We start from the raw sequence: 22,152 nt of genomic DNA, 5'->3' as shown, positions 1-22,152 counted from the left end.
CTGCCCTTGAGGCCTTTGTTTAAGGTCAATGGAAAGGATTTAGTTTCTTTGGATAAAGCAACAAGTATGTTTCCACCATCCCCCTTGGTTCCCTTATGCCAGAAAAGTGGCAATGTCAATCACAGCAGCATCCCACTGGCTGTTATGCACCTTGGCACAGCATGAAGCCCCTCTGGGCTGAGTGGCTGACACCAGGAGAATGAGGGCTTTTCCATGTGAAGGCATGGTTATCCCAGGGGAAGGAGCTGATTCTGTTCACCTCAGGGCTATCACATCAGGGTTTTCAATTTGAAAGACTAGAGACCACAACTGGATCTTGCTGGAAACAAGAAACACCAGATGTTAGCAAGCACTCCTTTGCTGCTGTCCGAGGAAAGAACGTAGAAAGCCCTTGGCTATCAGGCACCTCCTGACACCCAGCTTTGGATTTAGGACTGCAATTGCAGATAACTCTTAACACAAAAGAGGCCATCAGGGCAGTGACTTACTGATGCTTCAGGTGGGATTAGCAGAGCAAATCTGGGCTAAGATAAGTAAAATGTTCCCTAAGAAGCCAACAAGAGTGAGCAAAGCTTCTACCTGTACGTCTCTTTGATGCCTCTTGCTTTTCCCAAGGGCTAATCCCAGCCCCTCACCAACAGGGTGCCACAGGTTACCCTCAGGAGGAAGCGAGCCATGACAGGTACATCAAGCAGATTTAAGGAGCTGACCCTTTCTGAAAACATGGTATCAACTGCAAGTTTCTTTGTTGTTCTTTGTTTTTTAAACATGTTTATCAATCTGCATTCATAGAATCACAGATCACTTCAAGCTGGAAGGTACCCATAAGGATCACCATGTCCAACCCTTGGCCCCACACAGCACCACCCAAAACCCAAACCCTATGTGTGAGAGAGGTGTCCCAGCACTCCCTCACGGCTGTGCCCTGGGTGAACTGCCCTGGGTGAACGTTCCGTGCCCACCACGCTCCGGGGCAGACTCTTTCCCTGGCCCCCGCAGCACTCCCCTGACACAGCCCCATGCCACTCCATCAGGCCCTGTCACTGTCCCCGGAGCTCAGTGCTGCCTCTCACAAAGAAGCTGCAGGCCACTGCATTGCAAAAGATTTTGCAGCGTTGCACTGGGAAAGATTTTGGTCAGTACCTTAAAACCAAAAATCATTTTTGCTTAGTTCTGTTGAATCACAATGGAACACTGAGCAACTGCTAAACAACAAACTGAAATGCAAATCTACAAATATTATGAAAGTTTTCAGTCATCCTTGAAAGTACTTTATTATTATTAACTCCTTCAAATAACTTTTACATACTTACACCCAAGTCAATTTTCTTCTAAGCTTCAAACTACGGTACCTATAGGCAGACACAGATCTATTTCATACCTCTCTAACCTGCAATTTCAGAAAAAGATATGTCTTCATTCAAAAAGTAAGAGCTAGACCCAAAGAGCATTTCCCTGGTCTGACTGGCCCCTCATGTGAGCCCCCATTTGCTCACATGCTGTCTTCACAAGACAGCAAGTTTCTGATGCTGGGAGGGAAGTGTGCTATGCAGCACTGCAGCTTTCCTCCGGAAAGCACTCCCCATGGCCACGACTGCTTTACAGTTCTCAGAGCACACAGTACTTTGCTTTTCCATCACTGATTTCTTGATAAGCAAAGGAAAATTCACACAGCAGGGGGAAAAGAACAAACAAACAAATAATGGTCTATTTTCCACTGAAATTACCTTGTTGAACCCCTTCTTCATGCCTAAATCCAGTAGAAACTGCCAAGCACATCTATAACTCTAGTTATTTCTCAGCACCAAAATAACTCACGCCTGACAGGCACACAGAGGCCTTACTAAGCACAGCCAAGCTGCCCTACAATCACCAGCTCTTGGTTTCAGATTTCTAATGGGAAAAACAACAACAACAACAAAAAAATGCCGTCCTTGCATGCTCATTAAAAATAAATAAATATATTGAGATTTATGCTGTCTTCTGAAACCTGCAATATCAATTAGTAATGCTGTAGTATATTAATGTGGGAGCAGCCTCCTTGCTTTCACTGCTGAGAAACGCAGGAAAACATCACACACTGCAGCAGAAGTCTTCAATTTTGTTAGCAAAGATAATACACACGGAACATGACAACACTGAAAGTTCTTAGGTAGGATCTGAACAGCTGCACAGAACCAAATCTGGTGCAAACCAAAATTTCTGCAACGGTCAACTATACAACACTACATAATTTTCTGGAGCTGTCAGCAATACAGAACACAACTCTAAGCAGAGAACTCAGACCCTGTTACCTGGGAGAGGATGGAAATAACAGAATGGATCAGTTCAGATCAGTAGCTCACATGGGATATTTTTCAGAATCCTAATGAAAGCAAAAACTGCAGAAAGTAAGAAATATGAAGGAACTAAGTGCTGCATTGACCTGTAGTTTCCCCTTCTTGTGGGCTTCTAGATGAGTAGAATCCCAGCATTTCTAGCTCCAAGGAAATGGAACATCTAAAGACTTCAGCTCCAGAACACAAATCACAGTCCACAGGTATAGCTTCAGTTTCCTTCTACATCCACCATCTTCTCAGTCAACATATTCTGCTCCTCAACTAACCCATACGTGAAGGAGGACACACTAACCAACTCCTTCCCATGTACATGAGGAAAAAAACCAGTATTTCTATTGCCTTAAAAAGATGCCTTGCAGATACTGTTCATTTACAGTTCCCTGAAGCTGGGGTTTGCCTCACCATGGTCAGCACTAATGTCACACAGAGAGAAGACCTGACCTCGGGAAAACAAAGAAACAGCACAGCCTTCAGTCTCTACATGCCTGCGTCGACACCAGAAGCACCACCTTACTTTTTCCCCTGCAGGTGCTCAATCCCAACTCCACAGCCTGCTATACCTACCACCTCCACTGTCAGCTGCCCTCAATAAAAGTCAGCACAGAAAAAAGTGAAAGGAGCAATGCTACCTCCTTCACAGCACCATTTGTCATTCACCCTAGAACCAGAGCATTAAATCAGACATGTAACCTGCAGGGCTGTAACCCACAAAAAACAGCTCCCTGTGCAAGAAACTCCGCCTTGCCTTCTTCTGAGACCACTACTTCTTATTTCTTTTCCCTTTGCACTTCCCGGTGGTGAGTACATAGGGATCAAGCGGCCTTGAAATCTCACTGCTACAGAAGGAGCTTTGCAAGAACATGGAAACATACCAAATGTAATTAATCAAAACCTATGCAGCCATCATCTCCCAGACTGTCTTACCGGGGAAGATGATAATAAGAAACCCTGGAGAGCACATTTCTGGGCACAGTAGTAGTTTATCAGTACCCAGAACTCCCAGTTGCTTACAAGATGCAAAGGTTCAGCATCCTTGGAAAAACAGAAAAGTTCTTAAGCATAGGTTACACATTACACCGTTGCTCAGCTGATAGTTTCAGAACACACCCAAATAGCTTCCCTTTCCCATAAAGAAACTCTCTGTAGACTCTACATTTTATAAACGCAGTCTGGGGAACGTGAGCCATGGCCATCCTGTTGAAATTTTGATTTTTGAATCTTTAATGTCCCACATACGTGAGTTACACCAGCGTGGGTCAAGAAATGGAAGTGCAGATCCAGCCCCTGCTTCTTTTGTTACTCTTTTCAACAACTATGAGAAACACCCAGCAGCCAGAAGTAACACCCACTGGTAGCAAAACAGAAGACAAGTAAATCCCAGCCATCCCCCTCCTACAGACATTTTCTCCTCCCAGGGCTCAAGGATGTAGGTACAGACACTGAATGAGAGGTGCTCAAAACTACAGCAAATAATTCAAATTCTTCACTTATGAATAAAATCATAAGTCTTTCAATTTCCATAAGGGTTCCTTGCCACGCAAAGTTTCGGACTACATTTCCTAAATCTCAGATTACTCTTAGAAGAAGCACGGCACTTGCAGGACACAGGAACTGCCTCCCATTGGTGTCCATAACACAGCCTGGCAGCAGACACTATGGGGCACACAGGCCCACTTGCAACCACAAAGTCCTGAAACTTCTCTTTCTTTCACAGCAAAGTTCTCAGCTCTTAGATTTACACTGAGCCATCAACAGGCTACTCTGGTTGCTCCAGATACCAAGGAACTGATCACAGAATCAAAGAACCATTTGGACTGAAAAAGACCTTCAAGATCATCAAGCCCAAACAGACCACGGCAAAAGCCAGGCCCCAGAATTATTAAACCAGTATTGGTCACTGCCACCAACCTGGGACAGAGTTCAGTGAGCAAGGATGCTCACAGGGCTAGAGGTGACTCGCCCAAAGGCAGATTAAAGAGCTAAATCTGCAGCCTGCTGCAGGAAGAAAACATCTACTAGTCTACAAACACATGAACTGTGCAAAAAGGAAAAAGGGAGCTGGCACAAAGAAATCACCAATAACAATGGCAGACGGGAAAATCCTTCTGGCCTAAGACCCACCATGCAACCTGACATGATGAGGTGAAACCTTAGAAATGGAAAGCCTTACAGACACCTTCACCACAGCAGTGTTCCTCCATCAGACAGAACAGCAGTGTTGCAGTGAAGGGACCTTTAAGGATGCATGCAAACATGCATGAGAATTTAAAGGGACTCCAGCCTACCAAACACTGTGTCATTCCGTAATGCCCTTGCTTGGCACACAGGACAGTCTCAGTGCCTCTGCGGACACCCTCATTCCTTCAGAAACAGCCACATGAAAATCTGGAAATGCCCTAACCATGACAAAGCAGGAAACTGGACAACATAGGTGCTTTAAGATCGCTCTTAGGCAACACACTACTTTACATTTAAGTCCCAGGTGCCCCTTGAAGTGCACTTTGTATCAAACACGATAAAAGTTCAGAAAGAGCACTCAGAGCACACAGTTACATACAGGAGGTTGACTGGTTATCAGAGCAAAACCAGAAAAAGCAGCTGACATGAAACCACACAAAAGCACAGGTCTTGCTGCCATGAAGTGCAGTGGCTGCCACTTCACACATGCCATCTTACATCACACCATCGTTACAGAAATCCTGCACGGCAGCCAATGCAGAACAGCAAGCCTGCAAGAACATACTCTGTTGTGGCATCCCTTTAACGTCACATTAACACCGCAGTGTCTTAACAAGCAATTGTAATACTTAAAGTCTTGGAAACACATTTTGAAGAGTTTTGATGGTTGTAACATCTAAAAAAAAGGAAGAAAAAAGACCAAAACAATGCAAAAGAAAGAACAGGCCCTGACCATTTCCTCTCCTCTTGCAGCGAGCAGTGTTTTTCTTTCAGCACACAAAGTTATCAGCAAACAACAAATGGGAAAGAAGCCGCCCTGAGCAGCATGCAGGCCCAGCCCAGAGGCAGTGCAAGGAAGCAGAGCTGCTGGGCCAGGCCTTCCAGACACAGCAGCCCAGGGAGGCAGCGAAACCACAACGTCCCACTGCAGCTGCAGGAAGCTGATCCGCTGTCACCTTTCCCCCTGGTTCAGTGCTTTATTAATAAAATGACACTTCACTGCCTTGATCTCTCCAAGGCAGCTCAACAGAAAAATCAATAGAACTCCTGCCTCGCCCAACAGCATGCAGTTGAAGAGAAATAAAACAACAGTTCCTGTCATTCTCACTAAGCTGGAAAACAGCCTAAAAATTCATCTGTAGATCAGAAAGCCAAAGTAGGCTAGGGGACTCACAAACATGTGAACTGTTTTGATTACAATCTCTTTAGAAAAATAAATGTGACATGTATACATAATGTGCACAAAGTCAGCTAATGCTCCTAACACTTCAGCTTTAAGAAAAGAATACAATTACAAAATACCTTAGGGGATAATTCAGGCGATCAAACTGTCACTACGCATCAGTCAACAGTACTGCAAAGGAAAACACTCTATGTCAAAACCTGTCTTTGCTGTGATCAATTTCTGGCACAAGGAAGCCCTGTACTTTCCTTGTGAAGAAAATTTTCCCAATCTTGTACCTTCCTAATAGCTGACTTCTTACTTCACTCATCCCGAGTCTAAAAAAGGAAACCAGTCACCACCACCACAGCTCTGTGCCACCTCTTCAGGCTGGCACCCACTGCCCACATTGCTGCTCCTGCTCCAGCAGCAACACCACTAGGACCAGTAAAGATCTGATGCACAACAGGGGTTACCTCTGCAGAACCACCCCGCTTTGGGAAGCAGATCTGTACTCTACAGGCTGCAGGTGGGATGCCCCTCCAGGTAGGTATCCCACATTGCTCCTGCTGCACTTTGCCCAGCACAGCCCGAGTGCACTGCACTCCCCAGGCAGTCCCCAGCAACCAAGTACCCACGTACCCCACGTATCCAACTCCATGGATCCAACCTCTCTCTCGTGCACTTTCACCATTTATGAGAACAGCAGGGCTCAGACAGTGAGGCACTACTGTGCTCACAATGCTCACAGCCTCCCAGCTCTGACCTACCTGCACTCAGATCTCCCAGCTCACAGTTCAGCAAAGCCATCTAACAGAGGTGTTCAAATCTGGGGGCATGGCTGCAGGGAGCTCCTGGCACCACCTCTGTGCAACCCATTCCCAGGGCATGGCTGCAACACGCACTGCCATCAGACAAGCAGCACTATCAGCACTTCAGTAGCTGGGAACATGAACAAATTTACACCTCAAAGAAAAGTGAAATCAGAAATCCACAGATACACGAGAATGTTTTGTTACCTGCTGTCCTCAAGCCCACACCTCCAACCCCACGCAGAGACAAGATGAGCTGCATGGTCTCCTCCTGCCTTGACACAACCACTCACATGTTCTCCTATGCCTTTGGGTCATCAATGCATTCAGTAAACACAATGACCAAAAAGAATCTGCTGCTGTTTTGTGCTTGCTGTATTGAAGCCTCAGAGGTCATCCACTCCTGCAATGGGCGAATGACAAACTCCCTTCCCTGCAAACCCTACTGCCGCCAAGTGCTGCAAAATCTCATTATTCCACAAAAGCTTCTGATGACAAAGCCTTTTTTTTTCCTCTATCTCAGAAATGGCATTTTTCATTTTATTCCAGATCTCAACTGCCACAACAAGCAAGGGCTGCCCATTGCTGTCAACGGATCCCAGCTCCAGAGGAAGGGCACTGCTGTGGAAATAACTAAAACACTGCAGAAGCATTTACAGTGCTTTTAATGTGCCAAACAACTGGAAATTGTAAAAGACTGAATACAAAAGCAAGACATTGTTCTAAATAAATTTTAATCAACTTCATTAAACAGGGAAGTCTCATCTGAAACGCTGCATGTCAGCAGCTGCCAGCAGCAAACCCCACTGCAGCTCCGCCTCACCTGCACAGCCGTTAACACTGTGCGCAGCTCAGCAGCCAACTGCTCCCCTTGGGTGCCTGATTTTTCTCATCTCTTTCCACATTTCAGTAGTTGTCATCTTGGGCATTCACCAGAAAAAGTCTAGAAGTTTAATTCCAATTCTGCCACACAGGCCTGATTTGCAAAATGGGTTTGTATGTTCCATACTAACAGAAAACTAATGAAGGATAAAGGTGCACTCCAACCCCGCCTTAGGGGAGCAATTCCGACATCACTCCACTCCGTAACATGGGAGCAAATGTCCTCCTCAGTTTTTCTAACACAGAAAGTGTTGGTCTGCACAAGCTACACACAGCAAAGGTTTTCCTATACACAGATGCTTCAGGAGAAATCTGTCTTAACAGTGGTCACAAAGTACACTGAGATGAAGTCCAAAGGCACCGACTAGTCAAAAATGAATAATTCTCTCTGTAGCTGTAACAAATATGCATGTCAAGCACAAATGAAAAAAAAATTCTGAATGCAAATTCAAAGAAACACACAGTCAACAAATTTCTACAATTCAGGATAAGAAGAGACTTGGTTTCTAGCAAAGCTAAAACCTTATTGCTTACTTTGATGGTATGACAGAGCAACACAAAACATAAGGCAATGACAGAGAATGAAAACATTGATTCTGCAGAGCTTCCATTAGTCACCCCAGACCGGCACTGCGGGGCCTGCCCCTTCCCTGCCTTTGGAAGCCCCTCGTGAAGAGAGGCACAGACAGAAAGGTCACGGGAGGCAGGATAGATGCTGGCTCTAGAGACAGCAATCTGAGGTGTTCACATATCAGATTATACTCCTGACCCCCGTATGAAGGAATGTAAGTCAGGTGTTGGATCAGAGCAAGTTTTAATGAGTACAAATCCAACAGCCGAACCCCACCTAGCTTGTATTTCAGCAATTTAGCAGGCAGCACGTTTCCAGCACTCCACACACCATTCATTCAGCTGTGTGCTTCCAGTGCTCCTCTCCTGTTACAGGAAAAGCAGTACAGCAATGAGCAATCTCTTGAATGGCTTAACTTTGCTTTGTTTTAGCAGCAGTGTGAAAAATGGAAGCTCTCTTAGGAGTAGGACTGCCATAGTTGGTTAGTTGGAATAGAAAGTGGACACATTCCCAGTACCAAGATTGATATAAAAAAAGCAGGATAATACTATAAAAATGTGTAGCTTACTTTGTGCTTTTTCACAGAAGTTTATCTGAAAGCCTAAAGCAAAAGAGACAAGTTCTTGTTCATTTACTGCAAGTCAAAGAAGCGCGTCACTTAAGAATCATTTTTTGTTTCAAAATTCATTAATTAACTCTAAAATCATACATAAAACATGTTTATTAGATTAACAGACCGACTGTAGAGCAACCCCATCATTTCAGGATTCATCATTTCATAAACCAGTCTCAAGAGCCCAGAGATGGTTTATTTCAAGTAGCTTTAGTTTCCTTAAGGTGCTAATAAAATTCAAACAGTAACTACTGTGCGATCATTTTAAGAAAACTGCTTGAAAAGAACTATCATGAGAGTTCAGCGGTAAAACATAACATTCTTGAAAACTAAAGAGGTTGTTTTTTCTCCCAAAAGCCAAGGTGTTCCTCAAGGCTGCTCGGTGATATCTGAGCATGTACAGTCTGGCTGGCTGCACATGCAACCACATTTTAGAGCTGGCACAGCCACGCTGCAACTCCTCTGCTCCCCCACACAGACAACCCAGCAATGTCTGCAGGAGCCACCTGTGATCCAGCAGGCACCAACGCACATGCATGCCATCTCTGGAAGCTGCCAGCTGCCATTTAAGACCATTTTACCTCTAAAGCTGACAAATTAAGGACAGGAATTCAAGAGCTGCTCAAAGGAGACCTGGACATGATGCCAGTGATGGGCACTGCAGCAACACAACAAGCACCAGGCCAGAGCCTGCTGGACACCGGAGCAACAGCACAGGCCTGCCCCATGGTGGGCCACACACACTCTGCCAGCAGCAGCACTGATCCACCCAGCCCTCACCAGCACTGCTGGCCTAGCACATGGAAACAGACCTTCTTCTATGGCATTTGCAATGTCCCAATCAGCCCCTGCAGCCTGTTCTACAATCACAGAATCATTTAGGTTGGAAAAGACCGCAAAAGGTCACCGAGTCCAACCGTTAACCCAGCACTGCCATGTCCACCACTAAACCATGTTCTTAACCACCACACCTGCACATTGTTTAAATATCTCCAGGGATGGTGACTCAACTACTCCCCTGGGCATCCTGTTCTTTAAAAAGAGCATGGCCATCAGGTCAAAGGAGATGATCCTCCCCCTCTACTCTGCCCTGGTGAGGCCTGGAGTACTGTGTCCAGTTCTGGGCTCCCCAGCACAAAAAAAAGACAGACCTCCTGGAAAGAGTCCAGCAGAGGGCTACAAAGATGATAAAGGGCCTGGAACACCTCCCTTATGGGGAAAGGCTGAGACACCTGGGTCTGTTCAGCCTTGAAAAAAGAAGACTCAGAGGGGATGTGATCCACACGTACAAATATCTGAGAGGGAGGCAAAGGGACAAGGCCAGACTCTTCTCAGCAGTGTGTGGTGATAGGACAAGAGGAAATGCCCACAAAACTGAAGCATAGGAAGTTCTGCACAAATGTGTGTGGGAACTTCTTCACAGTGCAGTGACGGAGCACTGGCACAAGCCGTACAGAGAGGTGGTGGAGTTTCCTTCTTTGGAGACATTCAAGACCTGCCTGGATGCCTACCTGTGCAACCTGGGCTGGGAGCAGCTCTGGCAGGGGGTTTCTACTCGATGATCTCTATAGGTCCCTTCCAACCCCTACAATTCTGTGATTCTGTTCTTCATAACTCTCTGTGATTAAATGTTTCCTAATATCCAACCTAAATCTTCCCAGCACAACTTGAGGCCATTTCCTTTTGCCCTGTTGCTTGTTAATTAGGAAAAGAAACTGGCCCCACCCCACCACAAACTCCTTTGAGTTAACTGTAGAGCAATAAGGTCTCCCCTGAGTCTCCTTGAAACCCCACCTTCCCCATAAGACTGATTCTCTTGGCCCTTCATCAGCTTCACTGCCCCTCTTATGACACACTCCAGAAGCTCACTGTCTTTCTTGTAGTGAGGGGCTCAAAACCAAACACAGTACTCAAGGTGCAGCCTTACCATAGGCATATACAAAGGGCAATTATTTCCCTGCTTCTACTGGCCACACTATTTCTAAGAAAAGACAGAACGCCATTGGCCTTCTTTTCTGCCAGGTAGCTTTCCAGCCACTCTTCTCTCAGCCTGTAGGGTTGCATGATGTTATGACACAAGTGCAGGACCCAGCACTTCATCTTGTTAACTTCACACAGTTGGCCTCAGCCCATGAATGCAGCCTATCTAGATGCTTCTGTAGGGTCCACAGAGCATACCCACCTTCAGAAGATCAACACCTGTGCCTAACTTGGTGCCATCTTCAATGCATCATGGCATGTTTAACAACATATTTCTGCTGTCAGCTGCAGACTTCACTGTGATCCCTACCATAACTGATGTCCCCTCCCACCAGCAGCCCCAACAAAGTGAATAAGAATTCATTGGTTTTAATCATTTTTCTCTAATAGCGTGCAAAATCTTAAAAATAACCAATGAGCAATGAAAGTAGAGCAGCAGTATGTTCAGAGGGCAAGAAGAAAAGAACAGTAATTAAAATTACCCACTTAAGCCTGATAATGTAAAAACTCTGAAATTAAATTAATAACAATAAAACAAGTGCATCAGTCAAAATTTAAAAAATTCTTCAGCCAGCCACCTGGTTGGAGGATAACATCAAAATCTTCAAGGGGGAATGGAAATGAAAAAACAGGATTTTGTTCCACAAGAGAAGTTCCTTTTCCTCCCTACAAAGGGACTCAGCTTGTCAGTTCACTATTGTGACTTAAAATTTCTTCCCATTCCCCTGGCTCAGCCCTGTACCTCTGCTTTACTCAGTGTTTGTTTCTCAGTTCCCAGCTGAAGGACAGGCATGCATGCTGCCAAGCTGTTAGCTGCACTATGGACAGATACTCTGATTATATTTTCATGTTCAGAAATCGGTAATGCCACTTTAATCTACTGCTTGTTTTCTTTCAGATCATTCCTTTACTTTCCTTTTAGCCTCATTCTTATAAGCTGCCATGCCAGACATGATTCCTTTGAGCGTTATACAAGTATTGTTTTGTTGTTGTTGTTTTTTTTTTTTTAAAGGTCTCTCAACTAGGGGAAGAAACAAAGCTTTGCTGTTGAAGAAATGAGCACCACAGCATTAAAAAAAAATTCCTCAAGCCATTCAGCTTTTGAAAACACTTGGAAAAAAGTTTCACCCCTGTGCAGAGGGCAGGCAGGTCTTCAGCACGGAAGGAGCCTGGGAGTCTGCCCAGCTAATCCCCATGGTCTCACACTGGGTAACAGAAGACTGCAGCAAAAATACCAGCCAGTAGCCCCAACACAGATCCAGCTGTCTTCTTCCCTTGTCCTTATCCCCGTTAACTCCTTCTCACTCAAAGGTCCTTAAAAAAGGCAATCATGCATCAGTTCTGCATACAAAACTTGAGTGTCATACAGTATATTAAAGTATTCCCCTAGCTGCAAAATTTCTTCCAAGGATGTCAGAGCAGTACAAAGAAAAGTTTCTAACCCTCCCAGCCATCTGAGTACAACCAACAGCCAGAGACAACACTGCTTATCCCCTGCCCCAAGTCTTCACCCAGAGAAAACTGACCTGCAACACATGGTTTGAGACTGAGGTTTCTCAACTACAGCAGAACTCTCAACTTCTGCTGTTTATCCCCAGAATCAGGGACGTTGTGCTCATCTGTATTCAGTGCTGATCCAAACCCAGCGCCAGCACCACCTCATTCTGCTACTGTGGCTCTCAGTGCGGTCCCAAAGAAGAACAAAGCACAGCAGCTGCAGGCACCACCCTGCACCCGGCCTCGGCCCTGCCACGTGAAAGGCTGCAGGAACACTACGACAAAATCAACTCCAAACTCATTGCAAAAAAAAATTCCTAACACTGAGAACAGATAATCTGTTTCCTAGAAAGGGTGGCAGAGGTTGGTTCCTTCAGTTCAGACAAAGGCATGCCAGGATAGGAACACTGAACCACATCCAAGTACAAGGCATTAAGAAAGGAGCAGCAGCATGTATGTTGATCTTCTCTCATCTTTAGTTTTCAACAGTTACCAAGTTGTCAAGAAATCCACATCGTCTGGTCACTGAAACCACGTTTCTACCTACTGACTGAAATCCTTCCGTTCATCCCCAGGAACCAGAGCAGAACAGGGCATGTACACTGCTTCAAAGAGGAACCTGGCGTGCTTACAAGGAGTCTGTGGCAGAAAGGCAACAAAACGCTAAACCTGTGGTGGGATCTCTGGGCTGTATGGGACAGCACAGATGTCAGTCTGTGCCAGCCCGGCAGCACGTGCGCGCAGGGAAGAGCTGGGAAGGAACGTTCCCACTGCATTCCCATTCTGAGAATTTATTTATTTTTTTCTAAGAGAGATTTCCAAGGGCTTTTGCTTTCTTTTTGTCCTAACATGGAGCATAATATCAAAATCATAAACAGATAAAACAACCACCATGTTTTGGACTGGGGAGCTTTTCTTCTAGAGTATATTCATTTCTTCACTGCTCTGAAGCACTAGGCAAAATTACTCCATACGGTCACTGCAGGTTTTCTTCATAACTCCTACTCATGTAAGATCCAGAGTAGTGGGAGCAGACTCTTTCAGCAGACACTGCAGTGGCAACTTTTGGATTTTAACAACAGGTACATATCTGGAAGAAAGCACAGCCACAAGACTGCTACAGATGAAAAAAAAATCCTGCATCCCACGGTTTGGTTTGTGTCTCAGATACTCAGGACATACCAGCACAGGGTTACTTGGAGAATATGAGTGCTGGGCAGTCAGAGACTCACTGCCAAAGAAGTCAGTATTAAATCACACTTCAATGAGAAACCCAACAAGAACTTCCCAGAAAGCTTCTGTTTACTCAGTCAAAATTACACTATGGTCAAGCTGCTCCTAAAGCCCATCTCCGTGCTGAGAGCAGCAGCATGCCCTGGGATCTCGCAGGAAGCAGCTCAAACCCTTGGCAAGTTGATGAAGCAGGGTTCTTGCTGCCACTTCTGATACGGGCTCAAATTCAAGTCAGTTGTGACTGAGACCTGTCTATATTAAAGCAAATGACCATCCCCAGAAATAAATATTTTCCCTGAATGTTTTCCCTGAAATACAACCTGTGTTCACACATTCCTTTCTCTACAGTGTATTTTCATAGGGCAGGAAAAAAGCAGCTATAGTCACAAATCAAATGCCAAATCATGTCCCTCCAGTGCAAGGGTATGGTCAGATACACCACTGCTTCTCAATCTTCACGCCTGCTGCCAAGCTCTTTCTGATTGCTCAGCTCTGGACAACAGCCACTCCATCTCTCTGCCCCAGACTTCCAGTCTTGACCAGTTCCACAAAGTGGTTCTGATCATCCTCTTACTCCATCTTCCCCTCCTTCCTGCTTTCCCCCCACCCAAGTTTCCATGTGGGACATGAGGAAAGACATGGACATCAAAGGTAGGGCAAGGTTCCCAACTACTTGGCATGAGACCAGGTCCTGCACTGACACTGCTCCACAGTGGAAGCAGTCTTTACAGGAAAACTGGGACATGGTCCCATTGCTCCCCAGAAGGGATTTCCAAATGCAATGCTTTTATCTTATTCCATAGCCCCTCCCAGGTCAAAGAAACACAGACGTGTTTTTAAAGGAAACTGTTTCATCTTTGTCCACAAACCTCTCCAAAGTACAAACACTTTGCTCTCTGGTCCGAAAGCAAAGTGATGTCTAATTCAGTTCAGAGAATCAGGTCCAAAGCAAACCATAAAACCCTTTTGGTCTACAGAAAAGAAGTCTGGACAAAGTATGATAAAAAGATTGATTCCCTTCCAGCTCAGCTGTGCCTGCTCCCAACAGCTGTCCTCCTTCAGCCAAAGGGTATCTCCTGAAGCATCTCAGGAAGATCAGATAAATTATTCAAAACACAGACTAATTCCTGGCACTTGGACTCTTTGTTCACTCCATGATAAGTGCAAGTTGACTACTTCTTGAAGGACTCACTCTGCCCCCAGGAAAGGGCACATACAAAGGCTTCCATTTGGAGAAGAGGATATCACTCTAACAGCTAATAAACATGCAATTTGTGCAATATACATATTTCCTGTCTCCCTTGGTGCTCATACAAAAGCTAATGTGCTGTACCCTGCTAAGCACAAAGTTACTGCGCATATTCATAAGAACTGTGCCTTATTTCAAAGCAGAACTGGGAGGCAGACAGAGCAGAGGCTTGGCAACACCATGCTGTGTCTCCTCACCAACAGCAAGAGCATAGTTTACTCCACTGAGGCCACGGCCTCAGGAGGCAAGGTCACACATTTTGGAAGATGCTCTGCGCCATCATATGATGGTCCTGATGCAAATTCTGGTAAACGATGTCTAAGTAGGGAGCAGGCACCCAGCAGGCTGTGCAAAGATTTCTGCAAGGACCTTCACTTAATTACAGTCCAATCTTCTTCCAAAAGCATTCATAATCACACACAGAAACTTAAAGAAGTCTATGGCATCTGATAAAACCCATGTTTCAACCTTTCAGCTTAACCACAGAGAGACATAAGCACAGCACTGCTGCGCAAAGTGCAAAACTCACTCTGATCTATGAGGCACCTAAGCAGACCATGAAACACATAGCACAGTCTGAATCCTCTCCCCAACACCAGAAAGGAGCAGGTAGTAGGGATCCTGATATCCTCCTGCAGGTGCCCACAAGACACAGTTCAGGCTAATTTAAAACAGAGCAAAGTGAAAAGTTAAAAGTGAAATCAGACATGCAACCTGCCCAGAATACCAGCTTCCAGATGCAGATGCCCAGGCCAGCCCAACACTTCTACCTGGGCTGTGCCCCATTATTGAGCAGTATATGCTTTAATACAAAATGGATCCCTCCTGTCCCCTGTGTGCACAAAGTTTACAGCGTTAAACCACATGAATGACTGCCATCCTGCCCCACTGCAGGGTCAGGGCTGCTATCCCTGGTAGGATGGGAGCAGTATGGCCAGGACAGTGCAGGTGCCACTGAGTCTTAACAGGCAGACTGTTGCTAGGGGTGCCCACAGTCACAGGTTCTTAAAACCACTGCCGAGTCACCTTGAACACCTAAGTTCAATTGCCTGCTAAAAGGGCTGAGCCTCAGAATCTTTTTCAAATGCCCTCCAAACAGAAGCACCAACACCACCGAAGACCCACGTGCACAGAGGGACAGCCCTGCTCCAGCTGCCCTGATGTCCAAGCCCAGAAGAGGCACTGTGTTCATGTGAGTTGAACAGCAGAAGTGCAGGCAATGTATATCCCTGGGGATTTACCATGAGTTAACTACTGCACATTAATTAATCCAGCTACAGCAACACACTTTTTAAAAAGGAAGCATTTTTTTTTTCAGTGACTAACAGGCACTGCATTTACCTACTGCTCATACATCTCTTCTGGAACATTATAAAGAGAAAGACCAGGGCCCTGTGCAGGGAATGCCAGCCGGCCAGAGCAAGGTGCTGTGGGAGTCATGCTGGCAAACTCAACAGCTGCCCAAGGAGACTCCTTGGGTTGTGACAACACTGCCAGCACCTATCACTATACATCAACTAAAATGATATGAATAAAAATCATCTTAAAGATGTAATAAATACTAGACCAGTTTACTTAAAGATGCAGGTGACTGGTACCTCGACAGAGACTGAGTTTCTCTTTGTAGAAGAGATGCTAGAACCAAATCACACAGCATCAGGTTTAACACCTAAAGAAACATTTGTTCTCCTCTCCTAGTCAGACTGTACAACAATAATAATCTATGCCGAGCAGGAAGCCAAGGAAGCACCCATGCCTCAGGAACTATGTGACAACCCCACAATCACAAGGAAGATGTTCAGCTCCCACTGCTGCTCAGCACAGCCACCTCCACCTCCCCACAGGGGATGCTGTGGTCTCAGCACACAGACAGAATAACAACAACAACAAAAAAGCATGCTAAGGAGGAATACAACACAGTGTATTTTAAATAAGGTGCATCAGATCTGGGAACACAACCAGCACCATGTGAAAGACAGTCCATATCAACACGTTCTTTGAGAGAGTGCCAGAAGCAGAACAGCCATTCAGACATTTTTTTTTAACCTTCTTAATAAACATCATTGTGGTGAAACTTGGATGGACTGCTGCTGCTGACTCCTGCCCACAGGGCAGAGTGTGACACAAACACCCCAAGCAGATTCTCTCACAGTTTTTCCTTCCAGCCTCTACTGGCTGTAGCAGCCACCCTTCCCATCAAGGGAGCAAGCCTCCACAGTATTTTATCAAGCTGAAATCCAACAGATGATGTCTGACTTCAAAAGCAGCAACCATGCCCAACTACATGACACTAACAAGGTGGTTACGTTTGCCTGATGCATGTATGGCTTGATGTAGTTACACAAGTCTCCCATAATTAATGTTTCACTCCATACCCATAAGGACTATGAATTGATTCAAATTTGGGAATGTCTTCTTAGTAAAGTTAAGCTCAGAGAGTTGGGGGAAGGGATTTTTGGGGTTTTTTTGCTTCCTCACAGCACTCCTCTCTCCCACCGTATGGTCCTTGTATTGACAGACAATGGTGTTTCCCACTCTGTCAGCTCCATCGAGTCAGCATAGAGTAACAGACAAATCTCCTACCACCTGACTTAACTAGCATTTTTGGACTGCCCCTTTACTAGGAAAGCAGATATACTGAAAATGTCAGTTGATGACAAGTAAACCAAATGGAAAGTTGGAATGCAAAAGCTAATCCTTACCAATACATGCAGTACCACACAAAGGCACACTCAGATACAAGCACACAGATGGGAGGCCAGCCACGGCCTGGCAGAGCTACACCACAGGGATGAGTTTGTGGATACAAACTGAAGTATGCCCATTTGCTCACCAGGCAAAGGTCTTTACCTCCCACAATGAAAGCAAACACTACCAAACTGATATAGCCACATCGATCTGACAAATTTGCAACTGTCAATTTACAACAGCAGCCTATGTTGATGTACCAGTTTTATAATTTCTTTGTGGGCACAGATAACTGCAGTAAACTTTCTATTTTATTCAACCAGTTGCCATTTGCTAAAGATATAATTCACTTTGCCTACACTAGAATAACACGTCATTAATAAACTATACGTTATCTACTGTGTATCACTTACTAAGGACAAGAATTAATCTTCTCCTCTCCTCTTTTTTATCTTATTCTTTTCTATCTTCTTTGTTTTCTAATCTACAGTATCAATGGCATTTTCATTGGCTCTTCAAACATTGCTTTATACCTAACCTGCTACTCACACTGCTCTTTGCCTCCTGACCACCTTCTTGTTCCCTAAATTCCATTTTTTGAGGTTCCTTAAGCAAATTGCCATGTACAGCAGTACTCATTTCCCTCGCTTTCTTCACACAGATGGAGAGGTAGGTCCACCCACCAGCCTTTCCCTTGCCTGCAGGGCCACCACCAGTCCCTGTTTGCACAGGCTCATGAGCCCACTCACTGCTGGTGTGGCACTGACCACACAGCAGAGGTAGTACCCACATTGTGCCCTGGCAGGTCCAGAATCAGACAGGGTCAGCACCAGGGTCTCGTCTTCTTCCTCCTGCTGCCAGGAGCTGCCCAGCTCATTCCCTGCACTCACAAAGGCAGCAGCACCAGAAACAGCAAGCACTCTGGGAAGCCTTGCTTTGGCCCCAGTGCTCATGGGATGCTGAATGCAGGAGTCGGATGCACAACACAGTCACAAGTGCTAATAGCTCTTTGACTCTAGAGATATGGTGACTGACTTCTCAGCTCCCAGTTAAAATTCTACCTACACCTTTGAAAAAATTAAATTCCTAAATTTTATAGCATAATTCTTCAAAGGATAATTTTCTACATAGTCTTTACTGCTGATGTTATCTCCAATTCCATCAATACGAGGAACACAAAATTGCTCAGATTACTGTTGCATCCTTGTGCTTTCATTTTTACATTTTCCAAAAATCATTCTCAAAGTGGGATATCCTACTTCCCACAGAACCTGCTTTGTTCACAAAACAATCAAGACACAAAACTGGGCTTCTAACACTGCACATAACTAAGAGGGAAAGCAATTTCTCACACCATCAGTGTGTCCAAACAGGCCACTATTTGTCCTCAAAAAAAAAAAAAAAAAAAAAAAGAAAAGCAGAAGTAAAAGCCTATTTTTAATACTTAAGATTCCAGCTCTCCTCTGTCTCTGATCTGTCAACCATGCACTGAACACAGCACTACAAACCACACCTGCCAGGGGGATTCTCTGGGAAGGAGTGAAGTTCCCACATGAATGGGCAACAATGGCAAATGCTATCAGCCATGGAGACACGGGATCAAAGCCGGACATGCAGAATGCGATGGGCACAAAGACTTGAAGCAACACTTTGCTGGACTACAAAGCTTGTGGGCCTCCAGAAACCACCTCTGTCTGGGGTGAGAGAACTTCACAGTCACACCAACTGTGGGTGTCCCCTCTTCCAACCACTCTCTTCTATAGCCTCCCTCACAGCAGCAGTTACACAAGTTGGGTTAGAGAACGTTTCTGGCTGAAAATTAACTCATCAAAACTTGCTGTTTCACTTTTTTTTTTACTATAATTACTCTGCAGTTTAATGACTTCTCTGCTACCTTGTCATACCATCCAAACCAATTATACCAACACTGAGGCAATCCTACTTCTGTCCCCACCCAGCAATGCAGTCCTGAGCATCCCTTGCATCAGTGCTTACCCAGCCCCACCACAAGCAGACTGCTGGGCATCCAAAAGAGAGAAAATGCAACACACCGCTTTCAGATTAATTTTGTGACACTCAGCTTGCAGAGACACTGGTGTCGGCGGGGAGCCAGCACCAGGGAGAGCAGGGAAGCACACTGGGGATGAGGCCATGGCAATTTGCAGGGCAGCATGACCTATGCAGGTGCCACCAACTCAGACAGAGCCACCTGCAGAGCTGAACAGCCCCTCCTGCAGAGCTCCCCTCATCTTGTGCAGCCAGTGTTCTGGTAAGGAGCTCCCTGACAGCTTCAGGACTTCACCACCACTGTGACAGCCATGCACTCACCTCTGTCACAAGGACTCCTGAGGCTGCTTGGGGTCTCTAGGCCTCAGCTCCTCCCACAGCACCTCAACACATCTGATAACTTAAGGAAAAAAACAACAAAAAAAACAACCCAAACAACTACTTATTTAACACCAGATTTCACTGCAAACATCAGCATACCTTCAAACTGGTCTGTCTATGAATTCACATCTAAATAGACACTTTCAAGGAAATACAAAGAAAATGATTGTCCTCCCTCACTGGATATTTCTGTCATTGCAAACCTATACTGCATCAGAAGTCCTTGTGACAGCACAGAGCTAACCTCAGCCCTGAAGATACACAGGATTCACAGCAATAACTCATAAATATGGGTCAAGTGGAAATAAAGGGCTCAGCACTGAAGTTATAACAACACTACAACACAGCTATTTCTGGCCTTAGCACAACTACACCTTCATTTAACCTGTATACTTTACGTTAAGAGGCTTGAGATTGTGGTTTTCGAAGTGTACTGTAAAAACATATGGCATTGCCTTCCTGGCACCCAACAAGTACCTCCTTGGCCTGGCAAACATGGGACCTTCACACAGCAGAAGCTGCAGACAGTGAAAATTCACCATCTGATTCCAAGAATACAAAACTCTGAAGTTTATGTAATCAGCTCTCCACTGAAACAGGTCCTGGTCAGCCACTGCATCGGTGCCACCTGCCCCAGCAGCACAGAACACAGACTTATAGCAAACTGTGAGCTTCTGCCATCACCACAGAGATCACAAGCATCCCTTCTTGTATTTTCTAAAAAGGAAAGTACTGCCATTCTCAGTACCTTAGTACTGCCATTCTTCTATCAAATTAAAAAAAACTCATAAACCTGCACTGCTTGGCCTCAGACTGACACCAGTTAAAACACTGCCTGAGCACACAGTATTTTTCTGTGGTGTAACTTTAAAGTAAATACTCCAAAGGTATTCACTGTGACTTTCTGAAAGTGGATACCAATGGTTTTTGCAAGAATACTCTGCCACCTGCAAATGCAGATGGGAAGGCTAGAAACGTTACCCCACAGGCTATAACCATACATTTCCATCAAAATAAAACAACAACAAAATAAACCACAAGTTCACCATTAAAATGTTTTTACTTAAACATCTGTCTGCAGACAAACACATAGAGACATGCAGGCTCAAGAGGCACCGAGGAGCCCAGCTGGGGCCGCAGCAGAACACAGCCCTCCTCGGGCTGCGGCCCACCCTCCCCAGGGCTCGGTCTGACAGCCACCCGCCGCGTGCCCCGGCGCACTCCCCCTGCCAGGCCAGACCCTCAGCGCCCGAGTTCCATTGGGGCAGTGCTGCACACACCCCACGCGGCCGCAGCCTGCGGTCTCCTGCGGTACTTCGCCAGCCGGGGAGAGGGGCGGCCCAGGGAAGGCAAAACGCGCAGAGGGGAGCCACGGCGAGACCCCCCGGCCTTTGTCTCCCTCCTCACGGCCTCTCCTTCCCCAGCCCCTCCACAGGGAGCCGGCTGCTCCGGGCCGCAGCGCCGCAGGGAAACGCACCGAGGCGGCCGAACGCAGCCCTCGGCGGGCAGAGCCGTCCGTCCTCCCGGGCAGCCCTCGGGCCGCGGCCCGAGAGCACAGCGGGAGGGGGCCGGGCGGCGGCGGTCGGCAGCCCCGAGGGAGCGGCGAGGGAGAGGCCTCGGCCCGCGCCCCGGGGGGCGGGTCCCAGCCCGCCCGAGGGACGCAGGGCAGCCGACACCGCCGACCCTGCGGACGAAGCGCTCGGCAGCTCCCGGCCCGCCAGCGTGCAGCCCGGGGAGCGCGCCCGCGCCCAAGGGAGAGAGCCCCTCCCGCCCCGGAGCGGCCGCGCCGGGCCCGGAGAGAGCCGCGGGGCCGCTGCCCCCAGCCCGGCCCGGCCCGGCCCTTCAAGGCCGCCGGAGCCGCAGGCGGAGTGGGGCCGCGCCGCCGGGGGTGTGGGGCCGCGCCGAGGCCTAGAGGGGGGGGCGCTGCCCGGCCCGGAAGCGGCGGCCGTGCCGAGGCCTAGCGCGGGGCTGCTTACCCTGCATGCTGCTGACGGCCGCGTGCGCCGGCGGCCCGCCCGGGCCCGGTCCACTCCCGCCGCCCGAGCCGGAGCCGCTGCTGGGGCTGGGAGTCGCCATTGTGTGCGCCAGAGACGGATCGGCGCGTAGGCTGCAATGCAGCAGGGACCCTCCCAGGCAGGACACCTAGAGCCCCGCCGCCGTATAGCAGGCGCCGGAGCCTCCCCGTCCGCCCCCGGGCTGGGGCTCCCGCTTAACCCCTCCCAGGCGGGGCGCCCGCGGCCGCCTAAGCTACGCTCCGCGGCGGCGGCGGTGGTGCTGGCCCGGGCCGCTTCTCTCCCCTTAAGGTAGACAGCCGGGCCCGGGGTCTGCTGCGCCTCGCTCCGCTCCTCGCTTCCAGGGCGGCCCCTCCCCGCCGCCCGCCCTCACGCGGAGCCACCTGCGCTCCCCTGCGCTCCCTTCCCCCCGGGGGCAGCGGCCGGCTGCTGGTGGGCAGCCGCCTGTAGCGGGTGTCTCCGGCTCCTGGCCGCGGTCCCCCCAGCAGCCCTGCGCCGCGTTCCTCTTGCTTTCACCTGCAGTGCTCCCCACCGGGGTGACATTGCCC

At 47.3% G+C, this 22,152-nt stretch overlaps 1 protein-coding gene across 1 annotated transcript in view; it reads right to left on the bottom strand.

Moving 5' to 3' along the window:
- MAP2K4 (mitogen-activated protein kinase kinase 4) overlaps positions 1–21,848 on the bottom strand; it is an 85,717-nt gene extending 63,869 nt beyond the window's left edge. Inside the window, exon 1 of the mRNA XM_065735103.1 lies at positions 21,569–21,848. Coding sequence (XP_065591175.1) covers positions 21,569–21,668 — 100 coding nt within the window. The 5' untranslated portion in view covers positions 21,669–21,848. The remainder of the gene's footprint in view (positions 1–21,568) is intronic.
- Between the last annotated feature and the right edge of the window lie 304 nt (positions 21,849–22,152).

The sequence above is a fragment of the Cyrtonyx montezumae genome, unplaced genomic scaffold (genome assembly GCF_038088225.1).
Source record: "Cyrtonyx montezumae isolate F1298 unplaced genomic scaffold, pur_monq_1.0 scaffold_19, whole genome shotgun sequence".
Classification (NCBI taxonomy): Eukaryota; Metazoa; Chordata; class Aves; order Galliformes; family Odontophoridae; genus Cyrtonyx; species Cyrtonyx montezumae.
The sequence above is the reverse complement of the archived record's forward strand: the minus strand, read 5'-3'. Positions and strand labels throughout refer to the sequence as shown.